General features: G+C 51.9%; 2 protein-coding genes across 4 annotated transcripts in view; one reads left to right on the forward strand and one right to left on the reverse strand.

The window, feature by feature from the left end:
* DDX55 (DEAD-box helicase 55) overlaps positions 1–9,432 on the forward strand; it is a 10,726-nt gene extending 1,294 nt beyond the window's left edge. The window contains exons 2-12 of the mRNA XM_029921627.1: positions 9–109; positions 188–250; positions 2,567–2,716; positions 3,248–3,437; positions 5,215–5,297; positions 5,963–6,094; positions 6,685–6,777; positions 7,326–7,440; positions 7,870–8,038; positions 8,588–8,877; positions 9,066–9,432. Coding sequence (XP_029777487.1) covers positions 9–109; positions 188–250; positions 2,567–2,716; positions 3,248–3,437; positions 5,215–5,297; positions 5,963–6,094; positions 6,685–6,777; positions 7,326–7,440; positions 7,870–8,038; positions 8,588–8,877; positions 9,066–9,242 — 1,563 coding nt within the window. The 3' untranslated portion in view covers positions 9,243–9,432. The remainder of the gene's footprint in view (positions 1–8; positions 110–187; positions 251–2,566; positions 2,717–3,247; positions 3,438–5,214; positions 5,298–5,962; positions 6,095–6,684; positions 6,778–7,325; positions 7,441–7,869; positions 8,039–8,587; positions 8,878–9,065) is intronic.
* A 655-nt stretch (positions 9,433–10,087) lies between these two features.
* Positions 10,088–20,146, reverse strand: EIF2B1 (eukaryotic translation initiation factor 2B subunit alpha). 3 transcript variants are annotated; one of them, XM_029921407.1, is made up of 11 exons: positions 20,013–20,146; positions 18,881–18,982; positions 17,286–17,422; positions 17,077–17,193; positions 16,025–16,147; positions 15,389–15,501; positions 14,549–14,617; positions 13,145–13,220; positions 11,816–11,941; positions 10,980–11,142; positions 10,088–10,944 (listed from the first exon to the last, which is right to left on the reverse strand). In XM_029921407.1, coding segments are annotated over exons 1-11 (1,041 nt in total). In that variant the 5' UTR covers positions 20,026–20,146; the 3' UTR covers positions 10,088–10,942. The 3 variants fall into 3 exon arrangements, with proteins under 3 accessions (XP_029777267.1, XP_029777266.1, XP_029777268.1); XM_029921406.1 differs by having other exon boundaries at positions 10,088–11,142; XM_029921408.1 differs by lacking the exon at positions 16,025–16,147 and having other exon boundaries at positions 10,088–11,142.
* Positions 20,147–20,149: the final 3 nt, after the last annotated feature.

Below are 20,149 nucleotides of genomic sequence, written 5' to 3' on the forward strand. Positions count from 1 at the left end.
TCCCCCCACGCGGGCAGGTCGGAGCCTTAATCATCACCCCGACGCGAGAGCTGGCTGTGCAGATAGATGAGGTGCTCGCGCATTTCACGAAGCCCTTCCCGCAGTTCAGGTAAGTTGGAGGCAGCGGCCCGTCCGCCGTGGGCGGTTACCTTGCCTGACCTGCTCAGAGGCCTGTTCCTTGTTTTAGCCAGATTCTCTGGATCGGAGGCAGGAATCCTGGAGAAGATGTCGAGAGGTTTAAGGAACAAGGGTAAGTTCGCTTGCTTCTCCTTTTCTTGTTTGTTTTTGGCACGGAACCCTGGAGGAGTCCTTGCACGGTCTAGGCCTGACTGGGAGCACTTCCTTCAGCAGCTCCCCCTCCCCCAAAAGTTTCATCCTCCGGGCCGGCCTCCCATTTTGCCTGCTGGCTCCTTCTCCTAAGACCCTGATGAGACTTTCACCTTCAGTGAGTCTTGCTCCCGCAGAGGAGAGGTGAGCTCGGGGCACAGCCCCCCTGCGCTCCCCAAGCCGACGCTGTGGGACACAGGGCGCGTGCGCTTCTCCTCTGGCTCTCTGAGTGGTCTCGTCCCACCCCTGGCGGTTGCTGACCTCGCCCTGAGCCCAGACCGGCAGCCTCTTGTCTGCCTGGCATCTGCCTGGCATCTGCCTGGCATCTGCCAGGTGTTGCAAACACTCTGAAATGGATCCTTTTTATTCCCAAACCTGCCCCTCACCTTGAGTCTCCCGGTCATCTGTCCACCCGTGTGCTTCTCTTGAAGTCTGGGAGTTGACCTTGATGCCTCGCTGTCCCCTCCACCGCCTCCCCACCCCTCCCCACTCCCCTTACCCATCACTGAAACCTTTGCATTTTCTCTCCAGAGCACACATCTCTAACCCTTGGCTTTTCTCTCCCGCCCGATCTAAACCTCCTTGTCTCCTCTGTGTTTCTGCTCTTGCCTTCTTAAGAGTCCGCTCTCCGCAGAGCAATCAGGGGAAGTGGCCTTTTCAGAGTGCCGCTCTGATCATGTCGCTCGCTGAAAACTCTTCAGCGGCTTCTGGCCCTAAGGAAGCATTCTGATGTCCATCAGGGGCTTGCCAGGCCCGTTCTCCACTGCCGCCCCTCCCCACGCCCCTGCTGCCGCACTGACCCGGCCGGCTTCTCGGCCGCTGCATGGCCCAGGCTCCCCGTGTCCCCCCGCAGGCTCTGGAGGTCAGCACTGCATCTTTAGAGCCTGGCACAGTTTTGAGCACACACGAGTCCTTAATGAACAGGTGAATGTTTGATTTTTTTCAGTCCCACCATGAGTTTATAAGGAGCCATGGTAGGTTTTGTGGCCAACTTTTTACAGAATCTTCATGAAGAGAACTGCTTCTATTGAGCATTTACCGTCTTCCAGCTATACCATGGGATGCTTTTCAACAGGGGCCAGAGGATAACACCAGTGTGTGAAGGGGTGGGGTGGGGATTGGTAGGAACTGCCCCGCACACACCCCAGTACCCATCTCTAGCTGGGAATTGCCTTGCAGGAATTTGGGCTCAGTATTACCAGATTTTGAATTTTTAAAAAAGAATATGAAATTCCAGATTCTTTTGTGTCCAGACTTTGTTAATCGTTGGCATGTAATTCACAGTAAAAAACAACAACTTCTTGGGGCGCCTGGCAGGCTTAGTCTGCGGAGCCTGCAAATTCTTGATCGTGGTGGTGTGGGTTTGAACTCCACGCTGGGTGTAGATATTACTTAAAATTAAAATCTGAAAACAAAAACAAAAAAAAAACCAAACCAATTTCTTGCAAGTCAGCCAGTGAGTTGGGGCTGCATTTGACCTTTTTTCTGGGGTTGTGATCTTTACATGAAATTCTAATCTGGTTAACATTCTCTATTTTATTTTATTTTTATTTATTTATTAAAAAGTTTTTTTGACGTTTTATTTATTTTTGAGAGAGCGTGAGCAGGGGAGGGGCAAAGAGAGAGGGAGACACAGAATCTGCAGCAGGCTCCAGGCTCCAAGCTGTCAGCACAGAGCCTGATGCGGGGCTCGAACCCACGAAGCGTGAGATCATGACCTGAGTTGAAGTCGGGTGCTTAACCGACTGAGCCACCCAGGCGCCCCAACGTTCTCATTTTATAGATGTGTTAGCTGAGGCTGAAAGTGGTTGAATAATTTGTTTTAGGTAAAGGATCAGCAGACCTTTTCTGTGAAGGAACAGATGGTTAACGATTCAGGTTTGTGGAGCACAGGGTTTGTCACAAGTATCCGGCTCCACTGTTGTCGCATGAAAGCCAGAGACAGTAATACGTGAGGGGACAGGCGTGGTCGTGTGCCAGTGAGATGTCACAAAAACAGGTACAGGCCCCGTGTGGCCAGGGGGCCAGCCTGTGGCGACCGTCCGAGGGTCTTGGCTTCAGACCCGCTCTGCCCCCCTCGCGGCCCCAGGCTTTGCTGCTCGGAGCTCTGTCCTCCGCTCAGGGCCGCACTCCCTTCACCGGAACTTGGACTGCTTCTGAGGGGGCTTAACACTTGGGATGTGGGATCGCGGATCTTCCCAGGATCCAGAGAGAGGTAAACATTATTGTGTTTTCAAAGTGGGAACATCATTGTGGCCACTCCAGGCCGCCTGGAGGACATGTTCCGGAGGAAGGCAGAGGGCTTGGATCTGGCCAGCTGTGTGAGGTCGCTGGACGTCCTGGTGTTGGATGAGGCGGACCGACTTCTGGACATGGGGTTTGAGGCAAGGTACTGGACTGAGGGTGTCGTTGGCTTCGGGTGACAGTGGGCGACAAGGAGGGCAAATTGGAACTCCTGTACTGTTTTGTGACGCCGTGGTTGGGCTCCTTTGAATTTCAGATCATTAGGTTGTTCGATCCTGCGGTTTCTACCACACAGCTTACATTCCAGTTCTGCTTCTTAAGACGCATTTTCCTTCTGGTTTCTGTGAAAGTTCATGTGTGTGTGTTAAACAGCCTTTCTGGGATGTAATTCATATATTAGACAATTCCCTTATTTAAAATGTGGATTTTAATGGTTTTTAGTCTCAAAAATATTTGTCTTCGTTCTCTCCTTTTCATTGCTCTACTTGGTGGCAGTAGAATTATGTTCATATGGGAGAAAACTTGTAAACATGAGAGTGTAATCTCATCCCCTGTACCGTCCACTGTGAATAATGCTTTCTCTGCCTGTTTTTTTTTAAGTACGTTTAGTGTCAGAAAGTGGTATTTGTTGATTATGCTGATAAACGAGGCGTTGAGGTTGAGCCCTATTTTTTAGCATCAACACCATCTTGGAGTTTTTGCCCAAGCAAAGGAGGACAGGCCTCTTCTCTGCCACTCAGACGCAGGAGGTGGAGAGCCTGGTGCGGGCCGGGCTCCGGAACCCCGTGCGCATCTCGGTGAAGGAGAAGGGCGCGGCGGCCAGCTGCACCCGGAAAACGCCGTCCCGCCTGGAGAACTACTACATGGTTCGTACTCTACTCGGCGTTTTTCCTGATTCCTGCCCTCAGTCCTCCTGCTGCCTGGGGTCTGAGGCGCGGGTGGCACTGCCTCCAGGGCAGCTTCCCGGAGGGCGGGGCTGAAGTCGCCGCTCTCTAGGTCCTCACTGCTGACGCTTCTGGGCTGGGCTGGTAGTCAGGAGGCCAGCCTTGGCCTTTCCCAGGCAGAGGGCGGGTCCGCGGGTAGTGCGCGGCCAGGACGGTGCCAGTGCCGCCCCAGGGGCACAGCTTGGCTTTGTCCCTCACTGATGGAACTAGAGGACTTACCTGAACAGAGGAGGCTCCGGCACTGCCCCCCTCAGAGGCTGTTGGGAGGATGACGTGTTACTAGCGCAGATGAGGGGTATCGGGCCGTGCGCAGTGCAGGTAGGCACTGCTGACGGTAGCTCCGGACACCGCTGTGGCTGTCGCTGCGTCGCGTTCGCCCGTGTTCACTGCCGTGACTGCACAGCTGAGCGTGTGCAGAGAAATCCCAAACTGAGGATCTGGTTTTTGTAGAAATAGGGGGAGTGCATGCAGATGGGTTTAAGCGTCTCTAATTTAGAGGCCTGAATGGAGTCTGTCTCCATGGCGGTTTTTCCCATTTTGTACATTCCTTCTGGAAACCTGTGTTCATCTTAGAGCAGTGATTTCTCAACCTGGGATATGCCAGAACCTCTTGGGCTCTTAAATAATAGGGATTCTTGGGTCCAATCTTGGGCCTACTGAATCTGTTTGCGGTGCCCAAAAATCTACCCTGAGGGCACTTGGGTGGCTCCGGCAGTTAAGCGTCCAACTCCTGATTTTGCTCAGATCATGATGTGTGGGGTCTTGTGCGCAGCGCACTGAAAGCACAGAGCCTGCTTGGGATTCTCTTCATTCCTAGTTCTCTTCCCTTCCCCCGCTCACACTTACTGTGTGTTTGTGTCTCTCTCTCAAAATAAACAAACATTAAAAAAACTCTTCCCTGAAGGGGTGCCCAGCTGGCTTAGTTTGTAGTGTGCTACTCTTGATCTTGGGGTCATGAGTCAAAGCCACATGTTGGGCATAGAGCTCACTTTTAAAAAACTAACCTGGAGATAGTCTTATAGCTAGTGAGGTCCCTGTCTGTATGCTAGGATTTGGGGACAATTGGATTAAAGATTTTTTAAAGTAATCTCTACACCCAGTATGGGGCTTGAACTCACAACCCTGAGATCAAGAGTCGCATGTTATACCCACCGAGCAAGCTGGGTGCCCCTGGGGGTGCTTGCATTAGATGTCTGTGTGTCTCAGTTACATGACTTGGTGCCTGGGTGGCTCAGTCCGTAGAGCATGTGACCCTCCGTCTTGAGGTTGTGAGTCAGTTACATGACTTTGTGACCTAAAAAAACAATTTTTTAAAAACGTTTATTTTCGAGGGACAGAGTATGAATGGAGGAGGGGCAGAGAGAGAGACACACAGATTCCAAAACAGGCTCCAGGCTCTGAGCTGTCAGCACAGAGCCTGATGCGGGGCTGGAACCCACGAACTGTGAGATCATGACTTGAGCTGAAGTCAGACGCTTAACTGACTGAGCCAGCCAGGTGCCCCAGACTTTGTGACTTCTGTGTGTCAGCACATGCTAATATCTATTCTATTCTTGGTAGAGCGACTAATATACTGACGGAAGTGGGTTCTATTCGTGGAGGAAATAGATTCCTTGACAAGGCAGAAACTGGAAATATCTATAATGGTTATTATTGTGAATAAATTTGTTTTTATTTTATTGGTTTTCCTTCTTTGCAGGTATGTAAGGCAGATGAGAAATTTAACCAGCTGGTACATTTTCTTCGAAATCATAAGCAGGAAAAGCACCTGATCTTCTTCAGGTAACCCTCTGGATGCTGCGGTGGGACAGCCTGGGGTCCAGCCACACCCAGGATGTGCGGGTACATGCAGCCAGCCGTAAGGTTTGGAGTTCTCTCAGGAATGTTTTTGGCCACAAATAACTGAAAACCCAACTTTTGTGGCTCCATCAGGGGGCGTTAGTTTTCTCCCGTAGAAAGAAACCCAGAGGTTAGGTCTCCGTGGTGTCCGGGTCAGTGTTTCTGTGACTGTCTTGGCCTTTTGTTCTGTCTGGCCGCCACTGTCCTGTCCGCTGTCCTGTGATCACTGAAAGCAAAGGGGGAAGGGTAGCCTTCTCACCCAGGCTTTCTCGGAACCCCCTGTTCCCTAGCTGACTCGGGCTCAGTTTATGGACCAAAGGTGGGCCACTGGCAGCTGCTTCCCACAAGGGAGGCAGCGGAACCGAGTAGAGGGCAGGGAGGGAGGGCGTGGCGCCTGGTGTTGAAGTGCCAGACCGGGTTCTGCCACCGTTGGGGCGGGGGGGGGGGTGTCCTGTCTTGGTGTCAGAACTCGGGGAGGTTTTGGATTGAGAGCCAGAAGATGTTGGTAGCCGTTCTCCCCGCTGCTTTTGGTGCTCGCCGCCTCCCTCCCCCAGCAATGGAAAGACCCAGCTGGTCCCCACCTCTGAGCCGGCTCTCCCCTCTCGCAGCACCTGCGCCTGCGTGGAATACTATGGAAAGGCCCTGGAGGCCCTGGTGAAGGGTGTGACGATTATGTGCATTCACGGGAAGATGAAACACAAGCGCAACAAGATCTTCATGGCGTTCCGCAAATTGCAAAGGTGGGTTGGCTGCCTCGGAGGTCACCCTTCGCTGTGGCTCTTCTCGGCCTGGGATCCTCTTTCTCGTCTGCCCTGGTGACCGCACCTGCCCCGGGAGGTCTTTGGTCTACAAGAGCAGGGACTTGTGTGTTGTGTTCGCTCCTGGATTCCCGGGTGTCTGGCCTGGTGCCGGCACAGGGTGGGTGGAGAGGGCGGTGGGAGCTGTTCCTTGGGTGACTCATGGGGGACACTCGCATCTTCGTGACTCATTGGCTCTGCAGATAAGTAACGTTTCGTTGAGCTTCCTGGCCGTGTTCTGTTCCTTCCTGGCTGTGTGGGTAACGGCACTCTTCTAGGCAGAGAGCCGGAAAGGACTGTTGCACTTCAGGATTAGATGTGACAGGTTCTTGGTTTCAAACAGAAGTACGCTGATTAAAAATCCTTTCACGGTCTCCTCCCTCCCTCCTGTTTTCGTTGGGAATTTGTGAATTCCTTACTATCCTTAGGAGGAGGAAAGTCAGTGTTACTACCAACTGCTTGCTTCTGCAAGAGATTCCAGAACCTGTCACCATCCAGGCCAGTACAGACTGACGGTGTCCTCTCATTCGCAGTGGGGCTTTAGTGTGCACGGATGTCATGGCCCGGGGAATAGATATTCCTGAAGTAAACTGGGTTCTGCAGTATGATCCTCCCAGCAGCGCAAGGTACAGTGTGACACACTGTCGTCCTGTTGGGAACTGGGCCCCACAGATCCTGAGGAAGATAGCTGACTGATGTTCCTCGGAACGTCGTTTTAAATACCAAAAATGGGCAGACAGGTGCACTGTCACTGGTGTGTTGAAATAGTGATGCCATATTATGCAGCAATTCAAGTTATTTTCACATACTTTTTAAAGTTCTTGCGTGAACGCACGTGATGGAATGCCTTAAGGACAATAACTCCTTGTAAATGCTCCCGCACGTACTAAGATGCTGGCCAACAGGACCCGAGCCACAGTAGTTGTTACCTCTCGGTGGAGGGCTCCAGGCCTGTTCTCTGCTCTCGCCTCCCAGTTTCCTCCCAGGACTGTTTGCCTGTGTCATCAGCCGGGCGTACGTGTGGTTTTCTGGTTCACGTTAAGTGTCTTACACGATCCCGTCTGGTTGAACTGCCAGCTCTGGTATTTCTAGCACTAGTGAGGGGCAGGGTGGGTCTGAGCCGTGCACCCCACCGCCCTCACGTGGTGATCACGTGCCCGTCCTGTGTTCACAGCGCCTTTGTGCACCGCTGTGGCCGCACGGCCCGCATCGGCCACGGTGGCAGCGCGCTCGTGTTCCTCCTTCCCATGGAAGAGTCCTACGTCAATTTCCTTGAAATTAACCAAAAAGTAAGCGGTCCCCCTTTCCCATCCAGGATGCCCAGTCACGGGATGGATACCTGGTAAACTTGTTTCTGGGCATGCGGTCAGGAACTTTGATGAGGGGTTGCAGACTCACGGGCCAGGCTGGCTGCAAGGCCGAGGGAGGCGGCAGCCCCCTCAGCTCGGCAGCCGCTGCGCGGCTCCCGCTGCGTCCGTACGTGGGGACACAGACCTGGTGTTGGATGCTTTCCAACCAGAAATCAGGATTGTTATGTACAATTAAAATTTTCTTTAAAAGTGTCGGACCAAATAAGACACGGGAACTTGGGTGTCTAGGCCTCTGATTAAAGGTTAGGATGAGCTGTTTTGCTCTGGGTGTACTGGCACTGGCCCTGAAGGGGGGTTGCGGGGGTGAAGGGACCCCAGCCGCAGGAGGTGAGCGCGCTGTCTGTGCAGTGCCCCCTGCAGGAGATGAAACTCCAGAAGGACACAGGGGACCTTCTTCCAAAGCTCAAGTCCATGGCCCTGGCTGACAGAGCGGTCTTTGAAAAGGGCATGAAAGCCTTTGTGTCGTACATCCAGGCCTATGCAAAGCACGAATGCAGCCTCATCTTCAGGTTAAAGGGTAAGTTGGACTTCTCCTAATTGTGTCTCTTCCAGCAGCTGATGGTCTTGCAAGTACTACAAGCACGGGACTGCTTTGTTTTACACAAACACTAGCTGGGTGTGCACAGGGTTAATGTTTTCTAAACATTTAAAAGGAAGTCTTCCAGGGTTTGCGCAGACAGAATAAACTGGCTGAGTATTCCTTTTCAGCAAAAATGTAATTTTAATTCTAATTAAAATGAACCCACTAGATTATCTGGAAAGAAGACCGTTACATTGGGGGCGCCTGGGGGGCTCAGTTGGTTGAATATCCGACTTTGGCTGGGGTCATGATCTTGTGGTTCATGAGTTCAAGCCCTGCATTGGGCTCTATGCAGACAGCCTGGAGCCAGCTTCGGATTCTGTGTCTCCCTGTCTCTGCCTCTCCACTGCTCGTGCACTTTCTCTCTCTCAAAAATGAAATAATTAAAAAAAAACGTTACACTGTTAGGCATCTTTCTTGGGATCTTGGGTTGGTGCTTATAATCCTCTTTTGGGTGTGCTAACTCTGACGTTCTGGTTTGACTAGATCTTGATTTTGCTAGTCTCGCCCGAGGGTTTGCCCTGCTGAGGATGCCCAGGATGCCAGAGCTGAGAGGAAAGCAGTTTCCAGGTTTTGTGCCTGCCGATGTTAACACAGACACCATTCCATTTAAAGATAAAATCAGAGAGAAGCAAAGGCAGAAACTACTAGAGCAACAAAAAGAGAAGAGAGAAAATGACGGGAGAAAAAAATTCTTAAAAAATAAAGCGTGGTCAAAGCAGAAGGCCAAAAAGGAGAAGAAGAAAAAAATGAATGAAAAAAGGAAGCGGGAAGAGGTAGGGTGTGTTTTCTTCCTTAAGCACTCAGCTGAGAATTCTGAATAAATTTTACTAAAATAACGTCTTTTAGTAGGAGTTGCTAGGGGGCTCCCTGTCTGTCTGTCCTGGTGGGACCTGGGTGAGCTTGTGCTGCTGCTGATGGGCACGTTGCTGAGGAATTCGGTGGTTTGTTGGTCTCCACTTAGGGCTCTGATATCGAAGACGGGGACATGGAGGAGCTTCTTAACGACACGAGGCTCTTGAAAAAGTTTAAGAAAGGCAAGATTACTGAGGAAGAATTTGAGAAGGGGTTGTTGGCAAGCGGCAAGAGAACAGTCACCACGGCGGACTTGGGGGTCCCCGCCCGGGAGCAGGACTGCTGACGCTGGCTTCGGGGCGCGGGGAGCGCGGCCAGCGGGCCTGGCACGGCCCACGCTTGCCTCCGCGCCGTGTTGGAACTTCACATCCAGGAAAGCTGTTGTCCGGAATGGGGGAGGGGATTTCACACTGTGAATGTTGTATTAAAACCACACCGGCCTTGGGGCGCCTCCTTTGGTTGGGTGTCTGACTTCGGCTCGGGTCATGATCTCACAGTTCGTGAGTTCAGGCCCTTCGTCGGGCTCTGTGCTGACAGCTCGGAGCCTGGAGCCTGCCTCAGATCCTGTGTCCTCTCTGCTCCTCCCTCATTTGTGCGCGTGTGCTCTCTCAAAAATAAGTTATTAAAAAACCCCACAACCCCCCACACTGGCCTTTAAGTGTAACAAGAGTGTGAGACTACTGGAGTGAAAACAGATGTCAGTGTTTATGTCGATGGGGCAGCTACGAAGCTGATCTTTCTATGGCTATTTTTATACTTTCTAACATAAGATACTGAGGTAAACTTGATTTTTGGCTTTTTAAGGCTCTTTTGTGTTTTAGTGCATCTGACCTTCCTGGGTGTCTTTTCCCCTGGACTTTGGTTCTAATCTCTTTGAAGGACTGCACGAAACGCCTGCATGGGGGGGCAGGTGCTGGGGTTCCTTCTGCAGAAGCGTCCCCTCCGCTGTTTTGTCGGGGGGGGGGGTATCTGAAAGACCAAAGAAGCAAATCCTAATCTGGGGAAGCAATTAGGCTTTGTGTCGAATAAACGATTTCCTTCCACCCCCCGGTCGAGCGTGTGAACGTGGCCGCGGCGGCCTCCCCGAGACGGCCTGGGCCGCGGGGAGCTCTCGGGACTGACGCTCCAGCGTCTCAAAACCTCTCATGAAATTTATTTGAAAAGATGCTCAATTTGTCCCCAAGCACAATTTAAAAAAGCTGTTCAGGCACAAACTCATCTAAAGGAGACTCACATCTTTCACAGATGCCGACTTTCAGTTTATGAATGTTCTGGAAGGTCTTCACACGTGATGAGCCACGTAGGCTACTCCTGCTACATGCTGTTTCTGCCTTCCTTGCGTTCTCTTGCCGGTTTCCATTCTGCAGCTGGGGGACCCCCGAGCCCCTGAGCGGATGGCAGTCCCGGGCTGGTGTTCACCGCCGGAAGCCTGAGGAGCACTGAACACGGTTTCCGGCCTTTCTCACCAGGCCCGCACGTCACATGTGTCCGGGCAGCTGTCCGGCCCTGCGGGGGCACCTGGCCACGGTCAGGGAGGCCTGCGTTTTCAGGCGTGCATCCCTGTAATTGATGCTTTCAGCAAATCAGCCTGGAGTGCAGGGGAGAAGGGAGGTGGGCTTGGGCAGGGCTTTCATTGGATAAGTAGCCAACGAAATACAATCTAATTTGTATTTCTGGAAATTAGAAAGTGTTTGGAAACCATAAGCACAATTCAGGTTGGCTTTATGGAAACCATGAACACATTTTAGATGGGGCTGAAATGAATAAAAAATTCTTGAAGTTTTAGGTCCTTAGTCCGTAAGTCTTCACTAAAGAAAAAAAATCAGTTTTAAGAGCGCCTGGCTGACTCGGTGGGGTACACGACTCTTGAAGTCAGCGCTGTGAGTTCGAGCCCCACACTGGGTATAGAGATTACTTAAAAATAAAACCTGAAGAATTCAGTTTTGCCTGACTCGCCGAGTCAAGAGGCTGCTCCCCCTGCCCCGGTCCCTGGGCGGTGCGCCAGCAGGAGAGGGCCCCGGTCACAGGTACAACTTGATGAGCTCGTCGCTGACTGCTGAGGGTGTCAGCACCCCCAGGTCCGTGAAGAGCAGTGTAATCAAGGAAGGGGAGGTGTAGTCGACCCACGGGTGCTCCTCTTTGAGGTCCTGTTCGGTCTGCGCAGACTTCAGAGTATCTGCCTTATACTGAGGAGAGACGAGGGGAGAGACAGCATGTGTTGGGTTTCCGCACACGCAGGGTCCGAACCCGCGTGGCCCGGGCAGCCAGCGCGCTAGCCGCAGGGGCTCCCTGAGACCGCCAGCGGCCAGCGGGGAGGGCAGGCGCGCGGGGAGCCAGCCTCAGTCTCATGGCCTCAGTCTCATGGAAACCCAAACCGCGCCTGCCCTCACTGGCCGGCTGCCTTCTTTCCTCCAAACCTCTCGAGAGACCCACTCACGCTTCTTGCGCAGCACGTGCTGAGCTTTCCGCTGGGGTGAACCCAGAGCTGTCAGGGTGCCCTCACGTGGTACTCGCGTCTCACTTTACAGGCAGCTGAAGTCCACGTGACAAAGGAGAGCATGTGCCCCCTGGTCACGTGGTTAAGCGGGGGAGAAGGGCGCTGAGCCTGGACTCCACCGTCTGCTTCCCCTGCCTCCTCGTGCCCCCTCGGGTGTGTGGGAGAGACTGACACAGATTCTGCGGACAGATGGGTCTCTCTGACTCTGAGCTGAACCAGTAACTGATCTTTGCATCTGAGGCGCTGGAGAAAACTGAAATGTTCTTACATTGCTTTTCCCCCGAAGGTTTCAATTTAAACTCAGATACCCCCTCAAATATGTAAAAAAAAAAAAAAAAAAACCCAAAAAGCAAAACTCTTGCCTTAAACTTATCTGGGACATCTTGCTGGTTGAGTGGGAAGAGCCGCACAAACTTGAAACTTTCTGCAACCACATAAAAAGGCTTGTTCTGGGCTTTGGCGCACACGGCCATCTGGTTGGTTCCGATCTGGAGGTTCAGAGAAAATGCAGAAGGATGAGATCTCATAGCACGTTTGAAAGTGTGTGATATATTACTTAATATATGTAATTCTGGCTTTGGAATTAAAGATCTTTTAAAAAAGATGGCAGCATGGGGCGCATGAGTGGCTCAGTCGGTTGAGCGTCCGACTTTGGCTCAGGTCATGATCTCACACCTTGTGAATTCGAGCCCCACGTTGGGCTCCCTGCTGTAGTCAGATCCTCGGTCTCTCTGCCTCTCCCCTACTTGTGCACACTCTCTCAAATAAATGTAAAAAGCAACAAACAGGCCAACAGCACAGACATTTCTCTAAAGATATACAAATAGTCAATAGCACACACTCAAAAGACGCTCAAGGTCTTCAGTCCTTAGGCAAAAACAAGTCAAAACCACAACGAGCTATTACTGCACACCTACTAGGATGGCTAGAATGAAAAAACCAAAGTAATGAGTTGGCAAGGCTGGAGAGAAGCTGGAACCCTTGTGCACCGCTGAGGAGAGTGCGAAATGGTGCGGCTGCTGTGGAGGCCTGGGGTCCTCAAGAAGCTGAACACAGAACTACCACGTGCCCCGGAAATTCCATCATCGGTGTGTCCCCGAAGGAACTGAAAACAGGACTCTAGTGGATGACTGGGCACTCGCGATGGTACTAACGTTATTCCCAAGAGCCAAAAACGTACGACAACTCAAGTGGATGTGAACGGGGGGATGAACAAACGTGGCCTGTGCACAGCCATGCAAGAGGACAGAGCAGTGACACCTGCTACAACACGGATGGACCCAGAAACCACGCCACCAACGGTACACTCGAAACCTTTATGCTCCATGTACTTGGCCACACGCCACGTGGAACAAATGACCACGAAATCCTTCCATGGGAAGCAACAGACTGAGAAATGTTAACACCACACTATCCTGATGTCCGATATGCCCAGTTAGAAAACATCAAACCAGCCAAACCCAATTCAAACATGTTTTGAGAAAAAATGAACTGCACTCCCGTGGTTTACAAAGATCAAAGAAGGGTGACCAAACTCTGGCCAGTCAGCGGCCCATGGGGACCGGGAGACCATCTGATGCAGTGGTGAAGTCTGCAGGGGACACAGGACCTGACGAGGAAGCCGTGACACCCAATGCCGCCAGTAGCTCGGTCGGCGACCCCCAAGGACTGTGCAGAAGCCATGTTCTTACCTTGTTAATGATGCCCCCGTTTTCCACAACTCCTTCAGCACCAACTATGACAAGGTCCACTTTCTCCATGATATAGCTGAAGAAATTAAAAAAAATTATGCTGTTTTCTTGGCTCTTTCCAGCTTCAGCACCTGCCAAGATTAATATTCCACTTTCGGTGCGGTAGGCTGCTCTCATAACTCTCTTCAGGAGAGCACCTAACCTGTGACGCACCACACCCTGGGCACCCTTCCCAGTTCTGCCACCCGGGGCACGGGAACCCGCTGCGATCACTCCCCCACAGTAAACTGTGCACTGCACGCCGCCGCCCGTGTGCGGACACGTGTGTGCAGTACCTGACCCAGTGCTGGTTCTCAGTACGCGTGCACCTCTGTCTTCTCATCTACTTCAATATGAGCTCAGTCATTTAAGCTTCAGACTTCAGCTCAGGGCACGATCTCACGGTTCATAAGTTCGAGCCCCATGGTGGGCTCTTGCTGAAAGCTGAGCGCCTGGAGCCTGCTTTGAATTCTGTGTGTGTCTCTCTCTCTGCCCCTCACCTGCTTGTGTTTTCTCTCTCTCTCAAAAATAAACAAACATTAAAAGTTTTTTTAAATGAAAAGAAGGGAAAAAAACAAAAAACCCTTTATATATATTAAAAAAACCTTTCAGGTAGGGTGAAGGCCAATTTATCTTTGAAAATAAGCAATTGTGTACAATTCTTCAAAGTGCTTACATTTGAACACATTCCTGCCTTAACCATCTGCCTTACGTATTTTCTTTCTAAGAGATTATTAGTCCTTTTCTTTAAAAAATTTTTTTTATAGTTTATTTTTGAGACAGAGAGAGACAGAGCATGAATGGGGGAAGGGCAGAGAGAGAGGGAGACACAGAATCAGAAGCAGGTTCCAGGCTCTGAACTGTCAGCACAGAACCCAATGCGGGGCTCGAACCCACAAACCATGAGATCGTGACCTGAGCCAAAGTTGAACGCTTAACCGACAGCCACCCAGGTGCCCCAGTCCTGTTTTCTGTCGTGAGGTGCACCGTCAGTTCTTGGAATGTGTCCTTAGGTGTAGAAGTGCAGTTGCACCGGTAAGTCACAGAATCCCAGAGCGCCCCTGAGGCCAGCCCACGCCTTCTGCTGACGAGGGAGCACTGACCGTGTGCGTTGACTGTAACCCAACCTTTGCACCTCGTTCTAAGATGCACCCTACGACTACAGTCCCTACAGCGCTGTCTCCTGCATACGCTGAGACCTTATCACGTGCTTGCTGGTTTAGTGCAGCCACCAATTCAGAAGCGGGACGTTACCCAGTGCAGCTTTATGAATGGACTCAAACCTTCACTCTGGAAACCCTGCTCCGAGCCCACCCCGACGGTGGGTGAGGAAAAGTAACTTAGGTCGGGAAGACAGGGACTTACCCAACGGCCGCATCTAGCACCACAGTGACGGGGACATTGAGGTGGCAGAGAGCTTTGGCCATTTTCTTCCTGGAAAGTGACATTTTGAGAACATTAGAGAGTCCAAGAGAGTCCCATAGTGGCGTAAGGTGAATCACTTAATTTGGACGACATATCGCATTGGCTTGAAACTCGGTTCATGTTCACGGATTAAGGGGCACATCCCAAGATTCTGGACTAAGGAAACAGAATTTGGGTTCCTTAGAAGGAAGTATGTTTTAGGCAAATGAGATTCTTGGGGACTCTGGGTTAGAGAAGCAAATTCAGAAATAAAGGACCAAGTTTTTCCTTTAATTATCTTCTGGAGAGAGATGTGAATTCTCTCCTCCTCAATACAGATGTTTCCACAGACATACTGAGTCGCTGTTCCTTTGGTTTAACGACTTAATGAAACCGCTGGATCCTGTACTGTGGCCGACCGCAGCTCCACCGCCATGTCCCCTCGGGGACAGGGACAGGCGCAGTCAAAGGCCATGCTAAGTGGCAAGCTAGGGCCACGTTCTGGGTCTTCCCACACAGGCGCCCCTCCGGTCTGCTCTTTAAAATGACTGCCGGGGGCGCGCATTGGTGGCTCAGTTGTTAAACATAACTCTTGATGTCGGCTCAGGTCATGATCTCACAGTTCATGAGTTTGAGTCCTGTGTCGGGCTCTGTGCTCACGGTATGGAACCTGCTTGGGATTCTGTCTCTCTCTCTTTCTCTCTCTCTCTCTCTCTCTCCCCAACTCCCCAAAATAAACAAACACTAAAAAAAAAAAAAAAAAAAGACTGCTGGGCACATAGCCCCACGGACGATACTTGCCCTGATAAATCGGGCTGGGACTCGGTAATGTACACCCGGAAGCGCTTCTTAGCCGCCACGGCTGCCTCCAAAACTCTCAGGACCACTCTGGAGTAGGCGTGAGTCAGTATCCGCTGTGGACCAAGAAAGAAGCGTCACGACGGCCCGCTCCACAGCGATCACCACGCTCTCGGCCACTCTAACGCACGTCCCGGCACCGAGGCCCCCCCGCCCTTTCTCACAGGTCGGCTGTAGGCGGAGGTCTTGGCCGGCACACGTGTCGTGGGCCCTCTCTGCCCACAGTGAGTGCGGGAGCGGAGTCTCCGTGGCGTGTGGCTCACGAGAACAGAAGTCTTTCTATCTGAAGGCTCTGGTTTCCTATTTCTAAGACGCGGTTTGCACACTCAGGCCCACAGGCACCACGCAGGGTGCATGAAGACGTGCTGGGGGGTGGGGGCGGCGCGGGCGGCAGCAAAGAGGAGAGAGACCAGGCTCCAACCGTTGTCACAATGGTCCCCCTATTATAGCCAGATCATTGATTTTTCTTGAAAATCCAAGTTAAGTTTTGGCTCACCTCATTGTTTTTAATTTACCAACACCACTCGGGGTGAACACGCCTATTTGTGGACCAGATATAACGTACAGACACTCGCTCACCTGTGTTTTGGGGAACAGACTACACGGTTCTGCGCGATGCAAGGTGGATGGACGCGCCCCAGCTCCTTTCTGGGCCTCCCCCGAGAACTCGTGAGAAATGCAGGTTCTCAGCACCCCCCCCACCTGCCGAATCAGAATCTGCATTGAGTAAGATCCCCAGGTGGTTCATCAGCAAGTTCAAATGTGGGCAGCTCGGCTCTGGATTTAGTCTCCATTGGCACGGATGCGGGTGGGCCTCACACGTTCCAACCACCAGAGGGCGGTGTGGCGGGCGGGGCAGACCTCAGCCAGAGGCGGTCGGTCATAATCTTGCCTCCACTTGACCAATAGTGGCTTTGTCTGCAACCAGCATTTGTGCGAGTTCTGCTTCCATCTATTACACCGTTTACTGAGTAACAAGCTTCAAAGGTTGGGAAGGGGATAATAAACCCAAGGAAAAGATTTCAGAGTCAAAATGCAAGTAAATGCTTTTATGGTCCGTGGAGGCTTGGCCGGCAGAAGAGGGACGCCGTGGGAGAGACGTCGTAAAAGTTTTACGGCCCTTTGCTGGGGACTGGCTTCCCCTGCAGCTCCGGCTCACTGAACTGATGCGCCCTGGCGGCGCCGCGCCTCTGAAACAGCACTGGGGATGAACCGACAGACGCCATCCCAAGCCAGGGCTCACCTTCACCTTGAACCAGTGCCAAGAGCTTAATTTCGATTTAGTACATATCCAATAAAGGAAATGCTTCTTTGGTCAGACATCTTATTAAAATCAAGAACCGTCCATGCTGCCCAGGGCTCTTCACCTGTTTAACATGACAGCTTCGACAAGCACGTCTACACTGCGCGTCGTGCTACTGCGTGCCAGGCAGAGCGCAGCATCCTCCCACCACAGCCTGACGTGCTGTGACCACTGCCTTTATTTACCATGAGAAAACGGCAGCACAGAGAGGTTAAGTAACTTGTCCAAGGTGACACAGCAAGTAAGTGGCACGGGAGGGCTTTTGCCCCAGGAGCCCAACTCCAGGATCCTTGCTCCCAGTCACCACGCACGATGAAAATGTACTCACCGCCCCGTCTTTGATGAAAGTATGGCACAGGTCTGCAATCTTACTCCTCGATAGGGATATTCTCCTGAGAAAAAGTTCTCCCCGCTCAATCATGATCTTTTTACATTTCGAGTAATCCTGGGAACAAAAGAGCGAAGTGAGGGGAAGGGAGGCCCAGGGGTCTGTGCAGCCGACACAGGAGGCGCGGGTAGCCCGGGGGCGGCGCCTACCGAGTACTCCAGGGAGGTGAGGCTGATGAAGCGCAGGAAGAGCTCGCCGCCCGAGGACACGGCCACCGAGGAGTCCACGCCACACAGCGTCTCTATGGCGCTGGTGAGGTTCGCGCGCAGGCCCTGGATGGTCTCCCCTGCATCGGTCACACGAGGAACGGGACGTTCATTTAAGTGTCACAGCCCCTTGGGGGGCCTATGATTCACTCCTTGATTCGCCCAGCGCTCCCCGAACACATCCCGTATGCTGGCGACACATCAGCGGGCGCACAGACGGGTCCCTGCTCTGTCGGGACCCCTCCCTGGTGGAAGAGGCAGTGCACGAACACACGAAGACACAAGTCACAGACCGAACGAGGACAGAGAAGAGCAGACTGAGGAGAAGGGTAGGGCTGCTCTGGACAGAGCTAACGGGCACGGCCTCCAGAGGGGAGGCCGGTGAGACTGAGGCCCGGCCACCCAGACCCAGCAGGAAGGGTTACAGGTGCAGACCCCCAACTACAGAAAGAGCCTGAGATGGGGACAAACATGATATGACAGAGAGGCCGCCAGGGCTGAGGCAGAGTCTGGTGAGGGGCGGCCGGGAAGGAAAGGAAGCAGAAGTGGCAGAGGAGGTGTGCGAGGTGGTTCAGGCAGCACTTAGGTGTGACCGTTGGTACAAGGGGAAGACCCCAGAGCCTGTTTCAGAGACACATGTCCCTAGGCCAGCCCTTCAGGTGGAAGAAGGCACTTTTATTGTTGTTGTTGTAAATTTGCTAATACAAGATACCATGCTCTACCAAGAAACTCACGTTTAGGATGCCTGAATTAGGTGATCACGATGAATGACACTAACACTAGAATTTATTCCAGAGCATTCTTTGTAGCAACTGCACAAATTCTGGCACATGGCAGAAACTCAACAAGTACTTATAAAGCTGAGCTACTGCTATAATTTAAGCTGCATGGTTGACTTGATAGAACATGGTCACTCCTGGGGTGCCTGGGTGGCTGAGTCAGTTAAGTATCCAACTTCAGCTTAGATCATGATCTCACAGTTCATGGGTTCGAGCCCTGCATTGGGCTCCAGGCTGATGGTGTGGAGCCTGCTTGGGATTCTCTCTCTCCTCTCTCTGTCCCCTACCCTTTCAAAGTAAATAACTAAACTTAAACAAATAAATAAAAAACCATGGTCACTCCTGATTCAAAGTGTATCTCACTTATGAAAGGGAATCCATTTAATGATGACTGGAAGGTTCTCTCCAGGTGAAAAGGAAGACTGAAGTGCACCTGGGTGTCTCAGTCAGTTAGGTGTCCGACTTTGGCTCAGGTCATGATCTCGAGGTTTTTGAGTCTGAGCCCTGTGTCAGACTCTGTGTTGACAGCTTGGAGCCTGGAGCCTGCTTCTGATTCTGTGTCTCCCCCTCTCTCTACCCCTCCCTCCCTCTCAAAAATAAATAAATATTAAAAAACAAAAGGAAGACGGAAATGAAAGAGAAGCTGAGCTTGGAGCTGCATTACCCTCTGGAGGCCCACACGCATTTTCACGTTCTACCTTCTCATAGTTATTAGATGATTTTCCCAACACCCAAAGAGTTCGTGTCCAACCCCCTCACCTTTATCTCTCTTCAAGAACTCCAGTAAAGTCCGGATGGCAGCTACTGCTGAGGCCATGTCAGGGTCTTCTTTCATCTGAGACTTAAAATACTCAATTAACTCTGGGAAGGAACAAAAAAGTGATTCATCAAATTCATTTAGCAGGATGTAAGAGCAGAGACCTTTTCACTTAGAAACTAATTTTACAAACACTTTCTTTTTAGGATGTTTCGCTTAAGGGGTATTATAAATGTTGATGGGAATACAGATGACACCACTTTAGTATTTACAAGCTCTCTCTCTCGTTTTCAGAAAGCTACCTGTGAATAATGGCATAAAAGTTAAGCACCATCAAATGATGGTGGAAGGTCCCTTTTAACCTGGACTCCAAGTCGTGGGAGAATCCGAGAGTCAACCTCTCCTGACAGTCCATGCTTATTCAAGCCTGTTCACCTACTTACATATTTATATCTCCCTCTCATTTTCTTAAGTGAGAAGTATCATACATGTGGGTATGCCATTGTACTTCACAAAATAAAACACCCTGATAACCATACTAGACGAGCACATCAAATACACCCTTTAAAAAAATTCCAGGGGTGCCTAGTGGCTCATGTGGGTTAAGCGTCAGACTTCGGCTCAGGGAATGGTCTCAGCGTTGGCGAGTTCCAGCCCCGCATCCGGCTCTGTGCTGACAGCTCGGAGCCTGGTTCGGATTCTGTGTCTCCCCCTCTCTCTGCCCTTCCTCTGCTCTCGCTCTCTCTCTCTCTCTCTCTCTCTCTCTCAAAACTAAACATGAAGATTTTCTTCTAAATTTCCAGCACCAGATCCAATAAGGCAGGGAATCTTACTCATACTTACATACGAGGAAATCAAACTGCGGAGACCTGCACCCCGGCCCAAGTCTCCCCTTTTTAGAGGAGGGCACTGGAAACTGTTGGGAGAGGACGCTTTGGGGATGCCCTGGGGACCCAGCCCCTGGCTACAGCGGCAGCGAGAGCTGATTAGCTGCCACGATGAAGCAGCACATCCAGCCGAGCGGCCGAAGCTTGGAAAGTGACTTCTCGCAGACTCAGCCCGGGCGTGCGGGGTTGGAGGGGCCCCCGCGCGGCTCCGCGTTGGGCTCGGCGGGCCCTGCCCGACCCGACTTACCCTTGTCGTCCATGGTGGCCTCGGAGCCGCGGAGCCCGAGGGGACCGGGGCCGCCCGCGCTGCTGGGACGCGTCCCACGACAGGAGCGGCTCGCAACCGCCGAAACTGTCAGCACGCAGCCCGGCTCCACACTCCAC

The sequence above is a fragment of the Suricata suricatta genome, chromosome 14 (assembly GCF_006229205.1).
Source record: "Suricata suricatta isolate VVHF042 chromosome 14, meerkat_22Aug2017_6uvM2_HiC, whole genome shotgun sequence".
Classification (NCBI taxonomy): Eukaryota; Metazoa; Chordata; class Mammalia; order Carnivora; family Herpestidae; genus Suricata; species Suricata suricatta.

Excerpts from the sequence above, each read along its gene's own strand:
- EIF2B1 (XM_029921407.1), bottom strand. Across the intron at positions 17,194-17,285 it reads TCACCTCCCTGGAGTACTCG|GATTACTCGAAATGTAAAAA; the intron begins GTAGGCGCCGCC and ends TTTTGTTCCCAG. Across the intron at positions 15,502-16,024 it reads GTCTGTTCCCCAAAACACAG|CGGATACTGACTCACGCCTA; the intron begins GTGAGCGAGTGT and ends CTTGGTCCACAG.